Here is a 20,672-nt window from a genome sequence, read left to right as displayed (position 1 = left end):
CAGCTGCTCCTTTGAGCACCAGCACCGTTTGGTGCAGTCACGATGGGAGAGTTCATAACCCTCTATAAACCATTATTCCAGAGGACTCGTCTCAGAGGTTTCCCTTCATTCTGAATAACTGAATGGAGTGGCATTGGATGGAAAGAAAAGTTAATATGTTCATCAGTGATGGTCTGCATTAGAAGTGACCGTATTGCTTTGCCATGTATAGCCGAAGCACAGATCACCAAGACCCATGTGGTCTACTAAACCATTGGGCAAGTCAACTTACCAACACTAGAAAATGGCCAACTATTTAAAGCACAACTAAACCCAAAAATGTTATGTATTAGAGCTTACTAGGTGTGGTGGGTGCTTTAGTTTTCCTTCAACCACTTGCTTTTTCACCTGGTAATACTGCAAATAACAATCTTCTCCGGGTGGCTACGTCACACCATCCACTGTATTCGAGGAGACCATAGTTATCCCCCTAGGCCAGGGGTAGGCAACCTTGGCTCTCCAGCTGTGCTGAAACTACAAATCCCATCATGCTTCTGCCTCTGGGAGTCATGCCTGTGGCTTGCAATGCCTTATGAGATTTGTAGTTTCAGCACAGCTGGAGAGCCTTGGTTGCCTACCACTACCCTAGGCGATTCTTCTGATGTAATGGATATAAGGCTACATGCACATGTGGGTCAGGGCAATTGGTACTTTACAGAAGTTAGAAAGGAAGGTAGCTATATTCTGTAAAACAGTTACCTTTTTAACTTTTGATTTACAGAATATAGTTAAGGAAGAATCTTCGATGCAGCTCGCCAGAAGTGACAAAGGACACTAGGTTTTCGGTAAGAACAGCCATTTACTGTACTTGCTGAAAATGTGTAGCTTGTAGAAAATAAAACCATCACAGCCACTACATGGAAGTCCTGTAGCTGCAACAGAATGCATTTTTTTTTCTTGGTTTGGATATTCTTTAAACACATTCAACTTGGATGAATGAATATAAAACCACCCACATTGTGGGGGTGAGTTTTACTAGCACTGAAAAATGCAGCATGCTCCAGCAGTGCACTCTAATGAGCCAGCCCTAGTGACACACTGATCTGCGATAAGGAAATCGCCCAGGCATGTAAGGAATTCAGGGCAGTGTATATATTTTATGAACACACCAACATCAAAGAAATCAGGATTGCCTTTGCCCGACAAAAATTGATAAGGAAAAGTGCACAAATAGGATCCGTTATCTGAGCTAGTTAGACTTTTGTACTGAACACACACAGGAGTAAAGGTGGATGGAGCCAGCACAGCATGCAGTCCTAAAAAACTCAGACAAGACAGTTTAACTTCCAAGGAGGAAATCAGCCTTGTTAGAGGAGAAAACATCCTGAAAAGAAACCCCCCAGACTGGCCATAAGGCCTGGTTCACACCTAGGCGTATTGCATATGCGCGTCTGTCGCACGTTTCCGAGGGCTACTTGGCTGTATCCCAATGGAAACGGGTTAGGGACGGGCTGAAATACGCAGGAGGTGTGAACCAGACCCATTGAAAACAATGGGATTTTCATGTTTGAGCGTTTTGTAGAGCGTTCGTCAAGCGTAGAACGCGCTACAAAACGTTCAGGTGTGAACGAGGGCTAAGACCGCAGAGGGATATTGGATCTGAAAGTGGAATTAGATGGGTCCCCCAACATGCACAAAGGAAGAGGTCAGCTATGTTATGGCTGCGGAGGGATTGGGGGCCCCAAATTGGGCATATGAACATCATTATCACCAGATGACAGATCACTTACTGGATTGGGTGTAATCATCCAATATTTGCTGAACTACAGAAGCTGCCATTCCTAACCACAGTCTAAATACACTAGTTGCCTTCTGTCGGGTTGAGCCTTTGGCTTGAATACACAACCAAACAAGCATGCAGTACGAAGCACAGTTCCTCAGTCAGTAAAAAATAAGGCCAGAATATGGTTCAGTGTAAAGGTTCTCTTTAAGGGCTCCTCCATTCTAGGCACTCTGAACACTTGCATCAACAAGAATATTTTAACACTTTCTCATTGATCCCCCCCCTCCTTTTTCAGAACTCCATTTGCTGCAACATGCACATCACAGCAAAGCATGTTGAATGCCATTCATTTTGAACAGCACCCCCAATAAACAAACCCGACAGACCTGCACATGTGGTGCGGCAAAGCGATAATAGGCTACTTGTCTGTTTTTCAGAATGGCAAAATGTGAATAGGCCCTACTGAGGGGGAAACAATCCTAGAACAATTGAAACATCTCCATCTTTAAGTTGCATCAAAAATGCAGCAGCAGCGACAAAAAAAGATTCCACTGAAACAGATTGCATGCAGACCACACTAAACTGTTCTTGGAATTTTTCAGAAGCCAACAAGTCTCTGAATATGAGTTTTACATTACTAGTTATTAGAGAAACAGGATTTAAAGCTTAAAACTGATGTTGTAGGTTGAAGCTTTATGAACGAATGGAAGAAAAGATGACAATTTACAAGCTGTTACTTAAACCGGCCAACACCCCGACTATTGTGAGGTCTCAGCGCTCCATGCTACACGTTACCTGTCTGGTTTTTGCAGAGGTTTCAATAAAAGGAATCCCATAACTCCGTGCCAAGTCCTGAGCTTGCTTGGTGTCTACTGTTCTAGAAGGTAAATCACATTTGTTGCCGACTAAAACCATCGGTACGTCCTCAGAGTCTTTTACTCTTTTTATCTGTTCTCTGCAGGAAAGGCAAACAAAATGGAGTCAGCTTAGCCAATCTGACAAATTGAATACTCTTCATATTTACCTTCTGTGTCTCATGGGCTACTCAGAAGGAATACTTAAAAAGACCTCACCTGTACAGAACATGGATAGTCAAAACCAAAGTCTATTTAATACATCCACTTCAGTCCTTCAAAAGTAATCCAAGTTATCCAAAATAAAACCTTAAATAGACCTGGCCATCACAAGAGCAGAGGGACCAAAGTGCAACTCTTATAAGAGGGTTGATTTGCAATAAACTTCTGTTGCTTTTGTTTTGTAGTAACTTTTGTAGTAACTTCTGTTACTACAAAACAGCCAGTTATGATGGCTGATTTCGACGGAGGCAACTTCGGCTCACAGGAACAGGAATTCAAAAACCACACAAACTGCAGAATACCGTTTAATCCAGGGATGCACCGATATAGCGTCTGAAAATGGCACTTTCGGCATTATGCCAAAAGTGCCATTTTCTGGCCGATACAGCGGGGCATCCATATTTCTCTACTCCCCGCTGGGCGCTACTCTGTGTCCCAGCGGGGAGGAGAGAAACTGTCAAAGGCAGCCAAGCGCTGTGAGCGGCCAGCTTCTCTACTGCCACGCCCCTCAGCCTCCTCCCAGAGCGATGTGTGGGCGGAGACAGCCAGCACTGTCACAGCAGGCGGAGTTCCTCTCGCTCAGCCTCCTGTGACAGTGTGTCAGGAAGGAGATGAGTGCAAATACTCAGCGATCGCTGAGTGTTTGGACATAGCATGTTGACTATATCCTCAATTATAAATGAATGGGAAGTGATCTACATCACCTCCTGTTCATTCATGATTGTGGTTATAGTAAACATACTCTGTTCTCATGTTATGAATGAACAGGAACACTCCTGTTCATTTATAACTTCCTCAATCTTTCTTTTTTAAAATGGGAAATATCAGTGCTCTGTTTAGACCCCCAATATTTCCCAAATCCCCTAAAAGTAAAGTAAAAAATATTTAATGAAAAATGTAATCAATAAATAAAAATATTAAACAATTAAAACATTTATAAAAATAAAATATATTTAAAACATTTGAAAAAGTTAAAATAAAAAACAATGTTTAAGCCTGACTTTTTTATTTCGGTTTTGAAATTTTCATTTCGGTGCACCACTAGTTTATACAGACTAGGGATGCACGATACCGGTTTTTCTGAATAGAGTAAGAGTGCAGATATTTATATTTCTGTACGCGCAGATACCGGTACTTCCGCTAGCATGGAGCAGGCTTCCCAAGCAATCAGGAAGCCGGGCGTTGTGTCATTACCCCGTCACCCAGCTTCTAGATTGGCAGGGAAGCGGCTTCCCGGTCATTACACAGAGCCTGAGAGCTTACACAAAACCGCACTGGGACAGAGGCTTGAAAGAAGTTTCAACTTCGAAACTCGTTACATCCACATATAGCAGATTTATACTGCAGACATTCCCCACTCATTTCCCCTCTGTCTGTCCCTTGCCTCATTCTCCCATCTCCTGCTTTCTCTCCCCCACCTTTCCTGCTACATACTCTGCTGCACCGTTAGTGTAGTCTTCCTCTGCACACCAGTGACAGACACTCACTGGGCTCCGATTCCAGCCAATCAGCATCGAGCCGGCTTCGCAGCCAATCAGGCTCATGTTTCCTTGTGGCATTGCCGGTCAGAGGAAGTCTGACTGGAAGTTCTGGTATCAAAAGGTATCTGAGCATTTGTTCTGTTCACAAGCGGTTAGAAGAACCTTCACATATTGACACTTCCAGGAGTGCCTGATACCTGCAGCCTCCACGGCTCACAAAAGGCTGTAGGAGCCAGTGGATGGAGCCACAGCATGAGGCAGGAGGACAAGGCATTAGACTCACTTGGATGTGAAGCCATTGCTCTGCAAGAGAGTGAAGATCAGAGAAATGAATGGCGAACAGGAAAGTTTAAAAGGAAAAAGAAAAAAAAAAAAAAAGCCTTTCGCAGGTGATTTTTCATTGCCTTATACAAATCTACATCAGCACAATGTACCTATAATGGTGAATGTCCTCAAAGGATTTAGTGTTATTAATGGCAAAGACGCAGAGGAATCCCTCCCCCGTCCGCATATACTGGTCTCTCATTGCACTATACTCCTCTTGACCTGCGGTGTCCAGGATGTCCAGTAGGCAGGTCTCGCCATCGATGACCACTTGTTTCCTATACGAGTCCTGCAAAAGAACACAGGTGAGATTGAGGAAAGAGGTTAGAGCTTGGATCAGCACTGGACAGAAAGCATCAAGCTGTCCTTTGTACCAGCAGAGCTTACAATCTGTCCGCCAAGGGCAAAATGGCTGCTGCATCTCTATTAACCTAAATGCCAATCAAGAAATGGTGGGGGTTACTGTTTATAGGTACTACAGCATGCAAAGACTTTAGAAAATTGTCCACGTCTAACCTTGTGGTACAAGTATGGAAGGTACTTTTCTGTTCCAGCATGACTGCCCGTGTACAAAGCCAGCTCCATTGAGACATGGTTTGACCAGTTTTGGTGTGAAGGTACTTGAGTGGCCTCAACCCCATATATTAGTGGCCATGGTTTACATTAGTGTCCATGATTTTGGAATGGGATGTCCAACAAACTCATCCAAGTGTGATGGTTAGGGGTGTGGACTTTTGGCCACAGTTCATCTTGTTTTCAATTTCTCTAAATTTATGCAAAGTTGTGTTTTAAAGGTTTGTCCCCCTTCCATAAGGGCCATTTTCCTGCTAAGTTTTCAACCAAGCCAATCGGGAAAAGCAAGTATCTATGTATACTGCCTGAAGATTTTGCAGCTTTAGGACTGAGCTCTGCATGGTAGAGGTTTACTGGAGAGGACCTTCTCCGGGGTGGGGAAACTTCAAAATAGCAACTTTTTACCAATTAGCAATGTATTTGACATCACAACTTCTGGCATCCATTTTTTTTCTTCTCAGAGTGGAGAAATATGGTTAACTGATTTGCTAGTGTTTAAATAATTACAAAAACAGAAGACCTTTTTCACTTCCTTGGATTTTATTTTGCATGTGACTATTGTAAAATGTTATATTACAGATCTTTACCCAGATCTGGGGTTAGGGGATCTTTTCACATTGAAATTCTACAAGTTGGGAGACATTGAGCTCCATATAAAGGGATATTGATTCCTACAGACTCCAGTCTGCTGTTCTTGGGTAAGAAATATTGTTTCTAATATACTGAACATAAGACAGCTTGAAGACCAGGTTTGGGTTCGGACTGCACCTTCATGTTACGAGTACCCAACTCACCTCTATAGTAGGATCATATTCATCAACAAAATGGTTCTGTATTAGTTGTATTGTCAGAGCGCTCTTCCCAACGCCTCCAGCGCCGACCACCACTAGCTTATATTCCGTCATTTTTCACAAAAAATCTAGAAGAAAAAATGAAAATGTTGCTGTTATTTCAGGACAGGCAAACAGGAAGAGGGAGGGGTTCTATTAATACCTACTCAAGTGGCAATGCAGCCCTGGGGAATATTGTATGAGGCAGTCTCACTCCCTCATGGTAAATAAACCTCCCACCTGGACAGACAGAGGTGAATCTATAGCAGAGGATCAAGCTATCACCCACAACTCCCTGTATAATTGCAGCCTGGAAGTGTACTAGGGGGTGATTAGAGCTAGAAAAACCATATAAAGACACTAAAAATACACAGAAGGGCACAACATAGCACAGTTTCAAACATTGATGTGATTTATTTGTATATTTATAAGTAACACATTTTCTGTTTGTTTGAACATGTAAAAAATGAGACCTGAGAGAACAGATGTGAAGGTCTTGAAATTCTCTATTTCTGTCCCTTGTCAGGGTTCTAGCCATAAAAGGTATCCACATGAAGAATTGTAACATGGTCATGGCAACAATACATACTGGGGAAGAACTATTACCCTTCCAACTTCTCTAGAGAAGTCTAACAGACCCCTCTTTAGGGAACAATGGATGGACCCCCAGCCTGTCCAATCCAGGAGCATGCAGAGTTATTTGGTGGAGCCAGCTCCATTGACAACAAGGAGACCTCAAAAGTTAGGCACCAGCTGTAATCTTGAAGGATCATTTGTGACCCGGCTCCTGGGATTGGTCCAGCCCAGGGTCCAATCTTTACGTCATGCTTGGCTTTGCTGCTTCCCTTACAGCTTGGATATAAAAAGCTGAAGTAAGACGTACATTATACATCTGTGGAGCTCTCTATCCAACCTTCTTAGTCAAGGGGCATTGTGCCTCAGATGGGACCTGAACTTTAAAAAAAAAAACAAGTTCATATTAAAGGCCAAACTAATTCAGCCATTTCCCCCCCAGGTAATTTATCTCTTAAGCTTTATAGTCATCTGCGTTAGGCCCAGAGTTTAATGGGAGACAGCACAGCAAGTATAGGGAGCTGAACCCGTCCCCTGTGTCGTGCATTAAAACGAGAGTTGCGGCCAAAAATTTACCAAAATCAGCCAATACGACCTGTCCTGAAATAACAATGGGAGCTGATTTGGCTCTTCGTATTAGACATGTGCGATTTGTTTCGAATCGAAATTCGTATGAATTTTCCTGAAATTCGGAAGCATCCGAAATCCGAATTGCAGTTTCCGAATTATATCCGAAATACGAAATTCCGTTAACGAATTTCTGATTCGAATTTCTTTGAAACAGGAACTAATATTACCCCTGTAAATGAGGTTGAACAACATGACAAGATTTTTTAAAAAATCCGAAATACGGATCCGCTGCTGCTGAGTGTAGCATTACAATACAGGCAGGAAATACGAAATTCCATGACGGAATTTCGTTCCGTTACGAACATTTGTTATATTGAAGTTAAAAAGCAAAGTACATTTATATTGGAGTTGATGGTAGTTTTTTTTTATCCGAAATTCGGATACGGAATTCGTATTTCGTGTTGGTTGACCAGAGAGGTTTTCTCTTCTGCTGCTGAGAGTTGTATTACAATACAGGCAGGAAATATGAAATTCCGTTGACGTTCCGTTACAAACATTCTTTATATTGAAGTTAAAAAGCAAAGTACATTTATATTGGAGTTGATGGTAGGTTTTTTTTTATCCGAAATTCGGATACGGAATCCTGATACAAAAACTATCACATCGACTCCAATATTAACAAAAAGGTATTTTTGCTTTTTAACTTCATAACGAATGTTCGTAAAGTTACGAAAACGTGCCGAAACTAACGAAAATTCGTATTTCGTACGAATCGGAATTGAGTTTCGGATACGAATTACAAAATAACGGATATTCCGAAACGGAACACATTTTTTGACGGCACACAAGTCTGCTTCGTATATGTCCAGCCATGACGTAAATGGGACGACAAAAGAATTCCTGAATATGGTTTCACTTTGTCATTATCAGGTGACTATTGTTTGACTCTCAGCCACAAGAGAATGGTCTAAAGAAACCAAGTCAATAACGGCCAGCCATGAGAACAACAAACAACTCCCTCGTTGGGTTGAAGTGCCCTGACTGGGTCAGATTTCAAGGTTCTCCTCTGACCTCAGACTGGAAGAGTCTTAGTGTTAAGTATAAATTAACCTGAACTCCTGAGAAAGATGTCACTTTGTGAGTCTCGTTCCACCTGACTTCAGCCTGTAAACGGGACAGCAGAGTCTCAGAGAGGTGATTAATCGTCACATCGCAGCACGTGAGCAGTCACTTGTTTTACAGGTTACACCAATTATGTGACAAATGCAGGAACTCATTAAAAAGCTGCATGGGTGGTTTTGTAAGTTGTAACCGTGTAGGCTTTTGAACTCGCAGACATTCCAATCTAACTGCATAATCCATCATCAGGTAGGTCATCGTTATATACCGTTCGGTAAACCCAAAAGTGGATCGTACAAAGATTGTTTGGTCAGACTGCAACATGTATGGTGAGCCAAAATTAAAAGGGCTATTCAAAGAAAACAATTTTTAAATAAGTGCCACTGTACCTTCCCAATACCTCCCAGGAGAGCAAAGTACTAAAAATACACGGCTTACTCTGGAGCATGACTGCAGTAAAGAGCCAGATTTGGGAAGCGCTTCAATTAGCTGTGAAGCAACTGCCTGATCTCATGCCAGTATCATATGCTGTCTCCCAGCTCCTGAGTATGCATGACACATGCAAGGGTACACATAAAAAACCCAAAACCAGACCATTTTGCCTTACGCCCTCAGTTAGCAAAGTCTGGGATTTATTTTTTGCAAACCTGGGCAGCCAAATGAGACTAGGCCATACACTAGTAGATTTCTGAACAAACTTTATACAAAAGATCTTTTGAAAATCTAAGCAGTGTATGACCAGCTTTACACTGGCGACAAGACACATTTCACTGCAAAGACACCCTCAATTGAAGGACGGGGAAGGTTCTATTCGGTTGCAGTGCTATGGTGAATAGATGAACCCAGCTGCAGTATTTGAATACAAGTCTCATTGCTCCTGTTTAGCATTGCCTCACAAGAACAAAGGGGTCCTATTGCAGCTTACCAGTCCTTTGATGTGGTGACTTCATTAGATTTTGTATCTTTTTGTACCTGGCGCGATTCTGCAAGTGACAAACACTCAATGTACAGTATCTGGAGAAGCAGCATTGTCACACTAGGAAAGGAGTGTGTAATAAGTTTCTTTGAATAATATCAACTAAGAGTGCATCTCAGGCAGATCGCCACCCACAAGATCATCTAGATCAGGGGTAGCTGAACTCCAGCTGTGGTGGAACTACATATCCCATTGCAAGATTCTCACATCCACGACTCCTGGAGAGAGATGCATCATGGGATTTGTGGTTTTACCACAGCTGGAGGGCCGGAGTTTGCCATCATCTAGATCAGGGGTAGCCAAACAAAAGTCTTTTAATGGTAAACCTAACAGACCAAATAGGAACAAACAGACACTCATTGTTCAGGTTTATAGACCAACTACAAAGCTTTGCCATGCCTGACCTCTGGAGGACTTTTAGCTCCAAAGACGCCCACAAAAAAAAAAAAACCTAAATTGAACAATGTGGCTGACTTGCATTAACGATACTATGCGTATGGAAGAAATGGTGGCTATAGACGCAGACCGCAACAAATCCTTCCGAAACTTGTGGTTGCCATGGATTTGCTTTCAAGACTCAGTTGCTTTCCCTGCCTTGTTGACCTCAGCACCATAGTCGGGACTAGTTTTATCACTACTCTCTGTTGACATCGTATGTCGTAGACCGGGATATGTCTCAGGAACCTACTTGAGGTCTCCACCCGCCTTCACGAGCAACCTGGGCGTCCTCGTACCATAACACTGTCTGTATTTGTATTGTGTTGTCCTGTCTTGCGTCCAATGATCTGTCTTCCCCCCCCTCCCCTCCACGTTTAATGAGGTATACGGAGCCACACGGCACAACACAGTGGCAGATGATCATATGCTTTTTATCGCTCTAAGCTCATCATTGGTTACTATGGCTCGAAGATACCCCCCATGTAAAGGAGTCATTTGAGTGTATTGGGTCCTGCGGACCAACTTACCTGTATACCTGTATGTACCCTGAACATGTGCTATGTATGTTATATATTTTTTCACTTGTTTGAAAAGAATAAAACTTTATTTGGACTAAAAAAAAAAACCTAAATTGGGACAAAAATCCATTAAGTTTATTTCATAAAAAATCCAAGCATAACTAGAGCTGCAGCTAACGATTATTTTCAAAATCGGTTAGCCGATTATTAGGTTCGATTAATCGGTTAATCGGATAAACTATAAAATAAAGTTTAAAAAATGGCTCCAGTGATGGGACTACTAGTTTGTATTGAGGTTGTAGTCCATCACAGGAGCAAGCTTGGAGCGGTGGAAGTAAAAAAGAAAAAAAGATAGTGTGGTGTGCAATATAGTGAAATGGAAAGTGTAAAATTATACAGCAATGCATGCAGAATGGCAACGGCTATAGAGGACTACAAAACCCAGCAAAAGCACATTATACAGCACAAAGCAGAATACCGCCAGCTATAGAGGAATACAACAAATCCCAGCAATAGTACATTATAGCTGGCGGTATTCTGCATTGCGCTGTATAATGTACTATTGCTGGGTTTTGTAGTCCTCTATAGCTGGTGGTATTTAGCACTGTACCACTTTATAATGTATTATTGCTGGGATTTGTTGTACTCTTCTACAGCTGGTGGTATTCTGCATTGCGCTGTATAATGTATTATTGCTGGGACTTGTAGTCCTCTATACAGCGCAATGCAGAATATCACCAGCTATAGAGGAGTACAACAAAATCCCAGCAATACATTATACATACATTATACACTGTATTGCTGGGATTTGTATTCCTATGTATAATATACAGCACAATGTACCATCAGCTATAGAGAAATACAAATCCCAGCAATACATTATAGAGCACCATGTGTGGGAAAGTGCAGGCTTACCTGAGCAGTCTTCCAGCAACTTGCTTCTGAGATCGGACCTGTCTATCAGCAGCTGTCATCCCCCCACACCTGCTCCTCCTTACTACATCTCCCCGCGTCCCTGTGCCGATCGTTGATGTGGATGGGCAGGAAATGTGAGGCGGGGAGGAGGTGCGGCGTGTGGAGCGCGGATGCAAGCGGGTCTGGCAGCGGCGAGCGTGAGGTTGACAACTTTTTCAATAATCGATTATAATCGATTATGTCGATTAGTTGTTGCAGCCCTAAGCATAACATTTACATTTTTACAAGTTCACAACTGATTTAAGAGCAGCTCCACACAAACTGAAAACGCAAAAGACAAGAAATGAGCATTTACCGATTAGCATCATACAGCTCTTACTATACATGTCAACCACCATTATCCCATCGTCATAGTTGTTTTTTTGCCAATGATACAACAGTTGCCTGAGATAGTACAGACATCCCATGCAGCCTGTTCAATTTAGCATTTTGTTCCCTCTGGAGTCTCTCCCCCTTCACTGCAGCAATGGTATGTCCCCCGGCATCCTCACATCCTAAACACTGTATAGGGTGTGATGACTCAGGGACCTCAGATTGCGGCAGCAGAGGGGGAGAGAGGCTCCAAGGACCAGTCTAAGAGCAAGCCAGCTGCATGGATTGGGAGAGTAGCTTTTTAGCACCTAGGCAGAAACAATCGCTTAACCCTTGCAGTTCAGGGACAGTCCCCCTGCTGTGGGGGGGGGGGGGGGTTACGACCCCCTGCCAATCCCCCCCACACCTTCCTGTTTGGACATGAAAACACAGGGTACTATTCCTGTAGTAGCATTGTCGGGTCAATGTGCATGCTTCCTGATGTAGACTACAGGACCATTACCATTATCTGCCTGTGATCACCGACAGCCCTGCCTCCCAGCCTGCCCATAGCTGATGATTTACAGCAGCTCCTTCTGTCTGCCTACAACATCCAAGTGCGTTTACAGGTGTCTACAGAGCAAAACAACTCCTGGGATTTGGGACATTGGCTCAGAAAACTCCGATCATTACTAAGGCTTTAATTATGAACCCAAACAAACCTCCATCAACAAACATGTATAATATAAATAACAGTTGATGCAATAGCTATAACAAAAAGTAATTGGCTGTCATCCAATCACATGACCTTTTCAGGAGGATCTACGAGAACCGACCTCAAATGACCACAGAGAGCAGCCTAATCAGTGGCTAAGCCCGAATAGTCCCTCCGATGTCTACTCTGCAGGACGTTCTACCCGGCAAACACCTCGTAACCTCAGTTCATGTAGCCGAATGCCGGCAGATGCAGATTTACAACATTGAAGCTCACAGGGACTTTAAGCTTCTTTAGCACAGTGCAGGCTGAGTATACATATAGCTGTGAACTCATGAATCCTTTTTGGTATAGGTCTGTTAAGCAATTGTGTGCTTGCCCTGTCACAAGCCTATGGGAGGGGAGCTTGGCAAACTGACATAAGAGGCCCAAGCTTATTTTACTCCGTACGACCGGTCTCAGTGCTAGATATAGCAACACATAATTATAGGATCCATATTTGTTCCCTGTGCAACCAGCCTTTAAAAATGTGGAGCTCGAAAATTGTAAGCCTCCGAATACAAAGATGTGACTTGTGGAAGAAAAAGTATTTACAGAAGGTTTCACTCGACAGATCAAAATCTTAAAACTAGGCCACGCTTATTTATATGCATTGTGGCATGCACGTGTATATGTGCGTCATTTGGACTAGGTCTCCAACACGCATACAATAGGTGAAAATGAACTGGTGCTTAAAGTGGTATTAAAGTCTTGGTTTTAGATATAGCACGCAGTAGATGTATGAACAAAATGGTGTTAAAAAAAAATACTAACCTGTAAAATCCAGCTTCCTGAATGGCCGTGCAGGAGGAGGTGTGCGGGTGCATTCGCAGTAGATATCACCGGCAGGGAGAGGAGGGTTACAGTAAAAGTCAATGCCCACAGCCATGAGCGTGCACGCGTACAGAAACAAATCCCCCTTATGCTGGTGTAAGGACTTGCCTTAAAATGAGGTCTCTTGATCCGATCATCTTCTTTCCGGTAGTTTTCAGGAGTCCCTCCACTGCTGGTGCTGGTGTCTGATCCAGCGCTGACTGCTGTGTCTTCCTGTCCCATAGAGTCTGTGCAGGGGCACACATTGACTTAAACCGTGTCTCCTGTTCTCCCGGCTGAAGATCTCTACTGCGCATGCGCCCACTCCATGATCCTTCGCGGCCGCCTGAAAATCTTCAGAACTTTGGACAGGAGTGCGTGGCGGTGACACAGGCAAGTTTGTACCTTTCTGCATAGATCTACTGCTTGCTAGTAGATAAAACCCCTCAAATGTTTAATACAGTGGTACCTCAGTTCAAAAACAATTTGGTTCGCGAACAGGAAGTTTGGCAAAGTTTTGCTTCTGTTCGCATCGGGTGACAGCACACAAGCGCAGCCATCTTCCCTGCTCTGACACCGGTCGTGGCTTCCTCTTGTCAAGATCGCGGTCTGATCACAGTTTAATTCGTTTCACGACCGAAATCGTGGAACAAAAAAAAACAAAAAACAAAAAAAAGGAGTTCGAATCTTAAAAATGTATTCAAGTGCCTTAACTATGAACAAAAATGTCTCTTATTTGTGTATCATTCGGCTGTAGATCCTCAAATAATCTCTGAATTGGTGCTGACACTGTCCTTCCTTCTGGAGGGGGGCTACTTTCTGTTCCCCATGGTCCCTGTGTGTTGTAAAGTAGTCACCGCTCCAAGCTCACTCCTTTGATGGACTACAATTTCATGTTTAGTTTACTAAATTTGTAGTAAGATTGTAGTCCATCCCGGGAGTGAGCTTGGAGCGGTGACTACTTCACAACACACAGGGACCATGGGGAACAAAAAGTAGCCACCCTCCAGAAGGAAGGACAGTGTCAGCACCAATTCAGAGATGATTTGAGGCTCAACAGCCGAGTGATACACAAATAAGAGACATTTTTGTTCATAGTTAAGAGAACTATGGGGTCAGGACTTTTCCCCCATAGTTCTCCTAAGGGTCACGAGAGAACAAACTAGCGTTCTCCCGTGACCCAAAGCTCAGTATATAGCTGTAGCTCACGGTATACTGAGACGCCGCAGCCGGGACAGATCCCGACAATACTGTCTGTATCCACCCAGCCGTGGGATTGACAGATGGCTCTGCCCATCCGGGGTCAGAGCCAGCTGTGCCCACCTCCTTTCCCGCCCGTTTCGCCAGTCAGCACTGGAGGATCGCACACGGGGCAGGGGGGAATCCCTGCAGGGAGCCATGAGTGACAGTCATGGATCTGCAGGGATAGATGAAGTGAGCAAGCGACTGTATGCGTTCGCTCACTTCCCGACCTACTGAGCCGATCTTTGACAGTTTCATTGTCACAGGCCGGCTCAGATTATGAGGCTGAGTGAAAATCACTCGCCTCAGAATTCTCCTCTAAAAAGGTACTTCTATGGTTTAAGATCCTGAGTTTGGTGTCCCTTTAATGTAAAATAGTTACACTTCATGTTACTTTAGCATATTAAAAACAAGTAAAAGTTTTTTTAACCACAGGACACCGCTGAACAGAGCGACAGTCAATCCAAACTCTGCATAACAAAAGTATCAAGTCTGCATAACTTTCCTCCTCCAGGATCTCCCAACAAACAATACACAAGAAACATTGTAGTGTACTGCGTGCAGCTCAGAGGAATGCAGAGAGTCATTTACATGGTGTCACACGACCACAATGTATACAGAGACCAGTGTAGGCTGGTCTGCCGCGATTACTCAACACGATAAGAGATCACAGTATAAACAGCTACAATTTCCACAGAACACGTGCCTTACGGTACGGCAGGGTGCGGAGGTGGTGAATGGAAATCTTCGGGCCGCTGAACAGAAAACAAACATTAACAAAACAGCACATTTTCAGGAAGCAGTTTACAGTTACTCATCTGCTGTACCATCCAATTCCGAGCTCCTCCTTTATTATCGAATGGAGTTCTGCAGCCTCGGAACTTCAGCAGCTACCCATAAGTAGGTGTATTCCTCTGTCCATGCAATGAAAGTGCACGACAGTGTGAAAGAGCTAGGGGGGTGGAGGGGCTTGGTGGGCAACAAATGTGCACAGGAACAGTGTGGAGAGGCCTGGATTAGAGCATCACATGGTCCAGCAGGCCGCATACTGGTACCTGGTCCATGAGTACAGGTCATTAGTCTGGATTAGGCTGTGTGTCCTGCATACATTTCAACAAGCTTAAAGATGCCGGCAGGAAGCACACAATACCCTTGGCGCGTCATCTCCAGAATCCTGCCCCCCTGAACTGAGAGGGGAGGTTGACAAAAATATGGAATTCAGGAGCCAGCAGGATGGCTTTTTTTGGAGCCCCAGCTCCATTGACAAAACCTCAAGTTACAGAAGCCAGCTGTCATTTCTAAGGAGCATTGGCTACCTTGCTCCTGGGATTTGGCCGGTCCTGCCCTGACCTGCCTGCAGACTTCTAGGTAGAGGGGTGTCTCTAGGTTCACATAAGCCAGAGGATGGTTGTCCCTCCCGATACTGGAGAAGCAGGAGATTCTGGTGAGGGTCTGACATTGCCTAGATGTCTTCCAGACTCTGTGAGAAACAAAGTAACCCTCTATAGCTGGGGTGCACACAATTTTTTGTGTTAAGATCTACCAGCAAAAAAAAAAAGAAAACCCTCGCTCGCTCTCCTGGCTGTATTTTGCAGCAGGCTGTGTAAACTAATATTCTTTGAAGTAATACATAGCACTTCAACCACCAGTACCCACCAGAAAGGTGTCAGGGAGCTTGGCTCAGCAGACTCAGACTAATAGGTATTCATGTGTGCACAGCTTTGAGAGCTATTGGTAGATCACAATCTACCTAAGGCTGGGTTTACACCTGGGCGTACGGAATATGCACGTTTGCCGCGCGTTTTTACAGCAATTTGTGGTAAAAAAAAAACACGCGACAAATGCATGTTTCCGAGGGCTACCTGGCTGTATCCCAATGGATACGCGCGGCAAATACGCCCCAAAGAAGCTACTGTACTTCGTTGGGCGTTATGCAGCGCATTCCTACACGCTGTAAAACACCCAGGTGGGAACTATGCCCATAGGCAATCATTGGTTTTCACATGTTGAGCGTTTTACAGAGCGTAGGAACGCGCTGTAAAACGCCCAAGTGTGAACCAGGCCTTATGGGCACCCCTGCTCTATAGCACCTATCCAAACCAGCCAGGCTCACCAACCCTGCACACATACTAGTCTGGATAACATGGTGGAGCTTGCCACTGGTGTGAAAACCTCAACCAACAGTTCTGTGGCATTGATCCTGCTAGCCCAAATACCAAGGTGGTACATATGACTGCATGTTCCTATCATTTGTGAGCCTTGCGTTGCCCGATTTAGGTGGGCCATTTATCATGGAAGGCGGGGGGGGAAAACAATTTATTTCACCCCACACTCCTGTAAGCCAAAATGTCAACAAATCATGTAGCATTTAGGGCACATGACTAATATTGCTTCCTGTGGTTTCTAGCCCTCCTTCTGCTGGGAGGGTGCAGAAGTCTGAATTTGATTTCTTTAAATGCTGCTCCCTCAATACTGACCTACGTAGCATTGCTATGCAAAATACAAGCCTATTAGTGGTCCATAAATATTAGGTTGGATTGCCAGTAAGTTGCAGCAGACGGAAGAGAAGGGTAACAGAGCCTGGGTCGCTACTGGACGAGACACCTGCACCTCCAGCTGAATACAGAGCAATGCCAGACAGGTGCACGGGGTGTGGTAACCTGTTCCACGGGCTCACATCATACTTTCTACAGAATGGAAAGAGTGAGACCTACGCATGGCCTACGTATGCGGGAAGCATACATCACAGATACTGGAAACAACTTGTGCTAAAGTGAGCCTTTCGGCAACAGCTAATCCTCAGAACTGTCTACAACTACAAGAGGCGGCTCATTATGGGCAAAACCTAGTTTCATTGAGAAATATGGAGATGTAGCAAACTTGCTGAAATCTTTTCAAATCAAAAGGCAAGTGGAAGGCTCAGCCTGAAGCTGGCCATACACCTATAGATTATCTAGATTTTCTATGGTCAGATGGAAAAAGTGCAACACATTCCTCCATCTACTCTACACTGTGTGGATGGAGGAATCTCCCACCAGGCCAATTTTCCGTATCTTGCTAGCCAGCCCCGCTGGCTCTCAAAACACCTGAACAATGCCGGCAGCCAATCAGATTGTTCAGGTATTTTGAGAGCCAGCGGGGCTGGCTAGCAAGATACGGAAAATTGGCCTGGTGGGAGATTCCTCCATCCACACAGTGTAGAGTAGATGGAGGAATCTGTTGCACTTTTTCCATCTGACCATAGAAAGTCTGCAGATAATCTATAGGTGTATGGCCTGCTTTAGTAAGAAAACACTGTAGAGTCAGCATACCTCTAGGTACATAGCATACCAGGCAAGTAGCACAGTAAAACGCAAGGACAGGGCTGGGGGGGCGCTGTATAAAGACCAAACCTACCCTGGCTGCAAGGGAGTCATTAGAATTTCTCACTTTACAAAGTCATGGCTGCAGACCCAAACGAGAACTGCCAATATTAAAACGACAAAATGCCACCGTTATATTGCTTAAAGTTCTCTTTGAACGCCTTGAACAGAACAAATTTCTAATCTTCAGACCTCAAACTTCCCCCTTTTTTTTGCCAATTATTCAGGTTTCATGTCTGATAACCTAATGCAGGAGAAGACAAGCTTCAGAAATCGGGCAGCCAACATGTCAAACACCAAAGCTGGAAGTTTGTAGCAAACTTTGTATTGAAGCCTCCCCTGGCAACTAAGAAACTTCTTCTAGATCTTACAACAGACTGACTGGTTCCTGAATGCTATTAGGTAAATACCCCCTTTCTGACTAGTGACCGCAGTGAAATACTGCAGCACTGGTACCAGTATTGCTAAAAAAACAAGTGAAAAATCAGACTCTGAAACTGTCCACTATTTCCAATCCAGGTCTGAAGATAACCAGTTACTTTGGGTCATTATAGACAATTTCCAATTCCAAAACTTTGAGCGAAGCTTATCATCGCTGAACTCTGACCCTCGGGAACGTCACACACGCTGGGACGAACTAGATGAATGATAAAACCGCGCGGCATGGGAATAAACGTATCATTTCCTCAACGTTAGTGTAGCACTCCAATCTGGTAGATTAAATGATCTCCAAAAGCTAGCCCCACACACACACACCCCCGCCAAGGAAAAGATTTAAAAAAAAAAGAAAATTGAAATAAAATTGTTATCTACTTAAAAAGGTATAAATAACATTTATCACAGTGCACATGGCTTGAGTTCTGTATGCAAGTGAATCAGCTGGAAGGGAACAGGAACCGGCACCCCAAGGATGTTGATAGAAGATAGGTTTCTGTGGCTTGGTCACTTTAAGGCCTGGTTCACACCTGAACGTTTTGTAGCGCGTTCTTCGCTCGACGAACGCTCAAACATCTAAATCCCATTGTATTCAATGGGTCTGGTTCACACCTTGCCGTATTTCAGCCCGTCCCTAACGCAATACAAAACGGCCCACACCTGAAAAGGTACAGGTACTACTTTGGGCCGTTTTTGTTGCGCGTTTCCATTGGGATACAGCCAAGTAGCCCTCGGAAACGCGCGTTTGTCACGCAATTTTTTTACCACAAACCGCGGTAAAAAAACGCGCGACAGACGCGCATATGCAATACGCCTAGGTGTGAACCAGGCCTAAGTCCACCCAAGCCCCACCTACACAGGGAGCGTAATGGTGGACACAGTTTTGTCATGGTGGTCCATCATGCACAAGTTTAGCTGAAAGGAGGTACAAGACACTCATGAGGGGGCGGTGTCAAAATTTTGATTGTACGTGTTCAAACTTGTCTGATCAACTTCCATTTAACCCAGGTCTTGAAAACCCTGGGTGCCAGTCCTTGCCATATAACAATGGCTAACCCGCTTCCTCACATGGCACATCCAGAAACCCGTCCAATGTAGAGCGGGCACACGATTGTCTGAGCAGATGTGAGCTCACCAGAGGGCCCCATCATATTACACAGCACACTGGGTATACACCACTCAATCCCAAGTGTGCTTTAATATGTGTTGCAGCACTTGACGTGTTTTTACATGCATGTTAGGTGAGCTTCCATCAGGCCCATCAACATGCACTAACTTGGATTAATCACAGATTAGGTACTTTTTACCAGGCGAGAAGGATACCACCCCATACTCCCAGGCAAGTAGCATCTCTACCCCCTCAATCTGCTGGGTGATTAAAACCCCCCCCCCCATCATCTGCCCCCTGCACCATCAACAGCTAGCCGCAGCGGACCCATCATCTGCCCCCTCCACCATCAACAGCTAGCCGCAGTGGCCCCATCATCTGCTCCCTCCACCATCAACTTTACCCACCATCAGGTCCACACTGTGGCTTCAGAGGACCTCCATAAAGTAAAGAGCAGCTGGCTGTTGGGGTTTTCCAGAATAGCAGTACCAGTCTCCCTTCCAACACTTCACTTATAGGAGGCCCTTTATAGGGCAAGATGAGCAGGCTGATGGGGAAATCCTCCAAAAAAAAAGCATTACGACCCCCCCCCCCTCCTTTTCTACATAAACCACAGGTACTGCCATGTATGCCATGAATCACTGGGCCCCCAGGGGGTCACACTCCTAGAAGGCCCCTTCCAGCGCAGCCCCAGAAGCCTGCCAGGGATCCTCCGGGAACAGCCCACCCCCTCCATCAGGCAGAGCTGGACGATCGAAAGAGAAATCCAGGTAACTTGTGGATAGTAGGGGCGCCAGTGATTCACAACAAGTACAGACTGTAAGGAACCCTCTGAACTCAGCATCTACACCCTCACCACTCCTTACCCAGACTGTCACCCCAGATATGGCCCCACACGACCCCCCCATAATAGCGTTCAAATACCAGTAAGACCCCCACCTTCCCCTTGATCGGACTCCATATTATGCAGGGGACACACAGCTGCCTCCTGGTACATCCTGCAGTCACACAGGGGCGCCTCCTGTTCCCGGAACGGCTCCTCACACTGGAGTATTGGGGCCTCCAGTAACCCCACACTCTCCATAGGCCCTTATAAGCCTCCCCAGGCCGGAACTTACCGTGTAGCTCTGCGGTCCGGCTGGTCACAGTTGCATATCTCTCCCCTGCAGGCCGCACTCAGGCCGCTCCGGAGACTCCCAGGGGCTCTTTAAATACGATCTATAAATACTCCGGCCGCTCTGCCTGACGTCACCATCAATCCGCAACGTCCATTGGCCGGCGGGAGGGCGCTCTGCTCCGAAAGCCACGCCTCTCCGCATCGACGAACCCTCCCGCTGCGCGGTAAACCACGCCTCCTAATGCTGCCAGGAGGGAGCGCGCGCACTTGCAGTGTCTGAGGTACCGTCCGGAACGCGCCGAGGTGCGGTGGGAGCGCGTACTAAGGCCTGCGCA

The 20,672-nt window shown here is 44.9% G+C and overlaps 1 protein-coding gene across 2 annotated transcripts in view; it reads right to left on the bottom strand.

Annotated features, from left to right (window-relative positions):
- Window positions 1-20,447, bottom strand: part of KRAS (KRAS proto-oncogene, GTPase) — a 26,154-nt gene extending 5,707 nt beyond the window's left edge. For both annotated transcript variants that reach the window (XM_018569166.1, XM_018569165.1), the window contains exons 1-5: window positions 20,339-20,447; window positions 16,446-16,449; window positions 6,011-6,133; window positions 4,754-4,932; window positions 2,558-2,717 (exon numbers count right to left, since the gene is read on the bottom strand). In XM_018569166.1, the coding sequence (XP_018424668.1) occupies window positions 2,558-2,717; window positions 4,754-4,932; window positions 6,011-6,121 (450 nt within the window). In that variant the 5' untranslated portion in view covers window positions 6,122-6,133; window positions 16,446-16,449; window positions 20,339-20,447. The remainder of the gene's footprint in view (window positions 1-2,557; window positions 2,718-4,753; window positions 4,933-6,010; window positions 6,134-16,445; window positions 16,450-20,338) is intronic.
- Between the last annotated feature and the right edge of the window lie 225 nt (window positions 20,448-20,672).

The sequence above is a fragment of the Nanorana parkeri genome, unplaced genomic scaffold, assembly GCF_000935625.1.
Source record: "Nanorana parkeri isolate BGI_ZX_2015 unplaced genomic scaffold, ASM93562v1 scaffold1295, whole genome shotgun sequence".
Taxonomy (NCBI): Eukaryota; Metazoa; Chordata; class Amphibia; order Anura; family Dicroglossidae; genus Nanorana; species Nanorana parkeri.
Note: the sequence above shows the minus strand (reverse complement) of the source record. Positions and strands in the feature narration are given on the sequence as shown.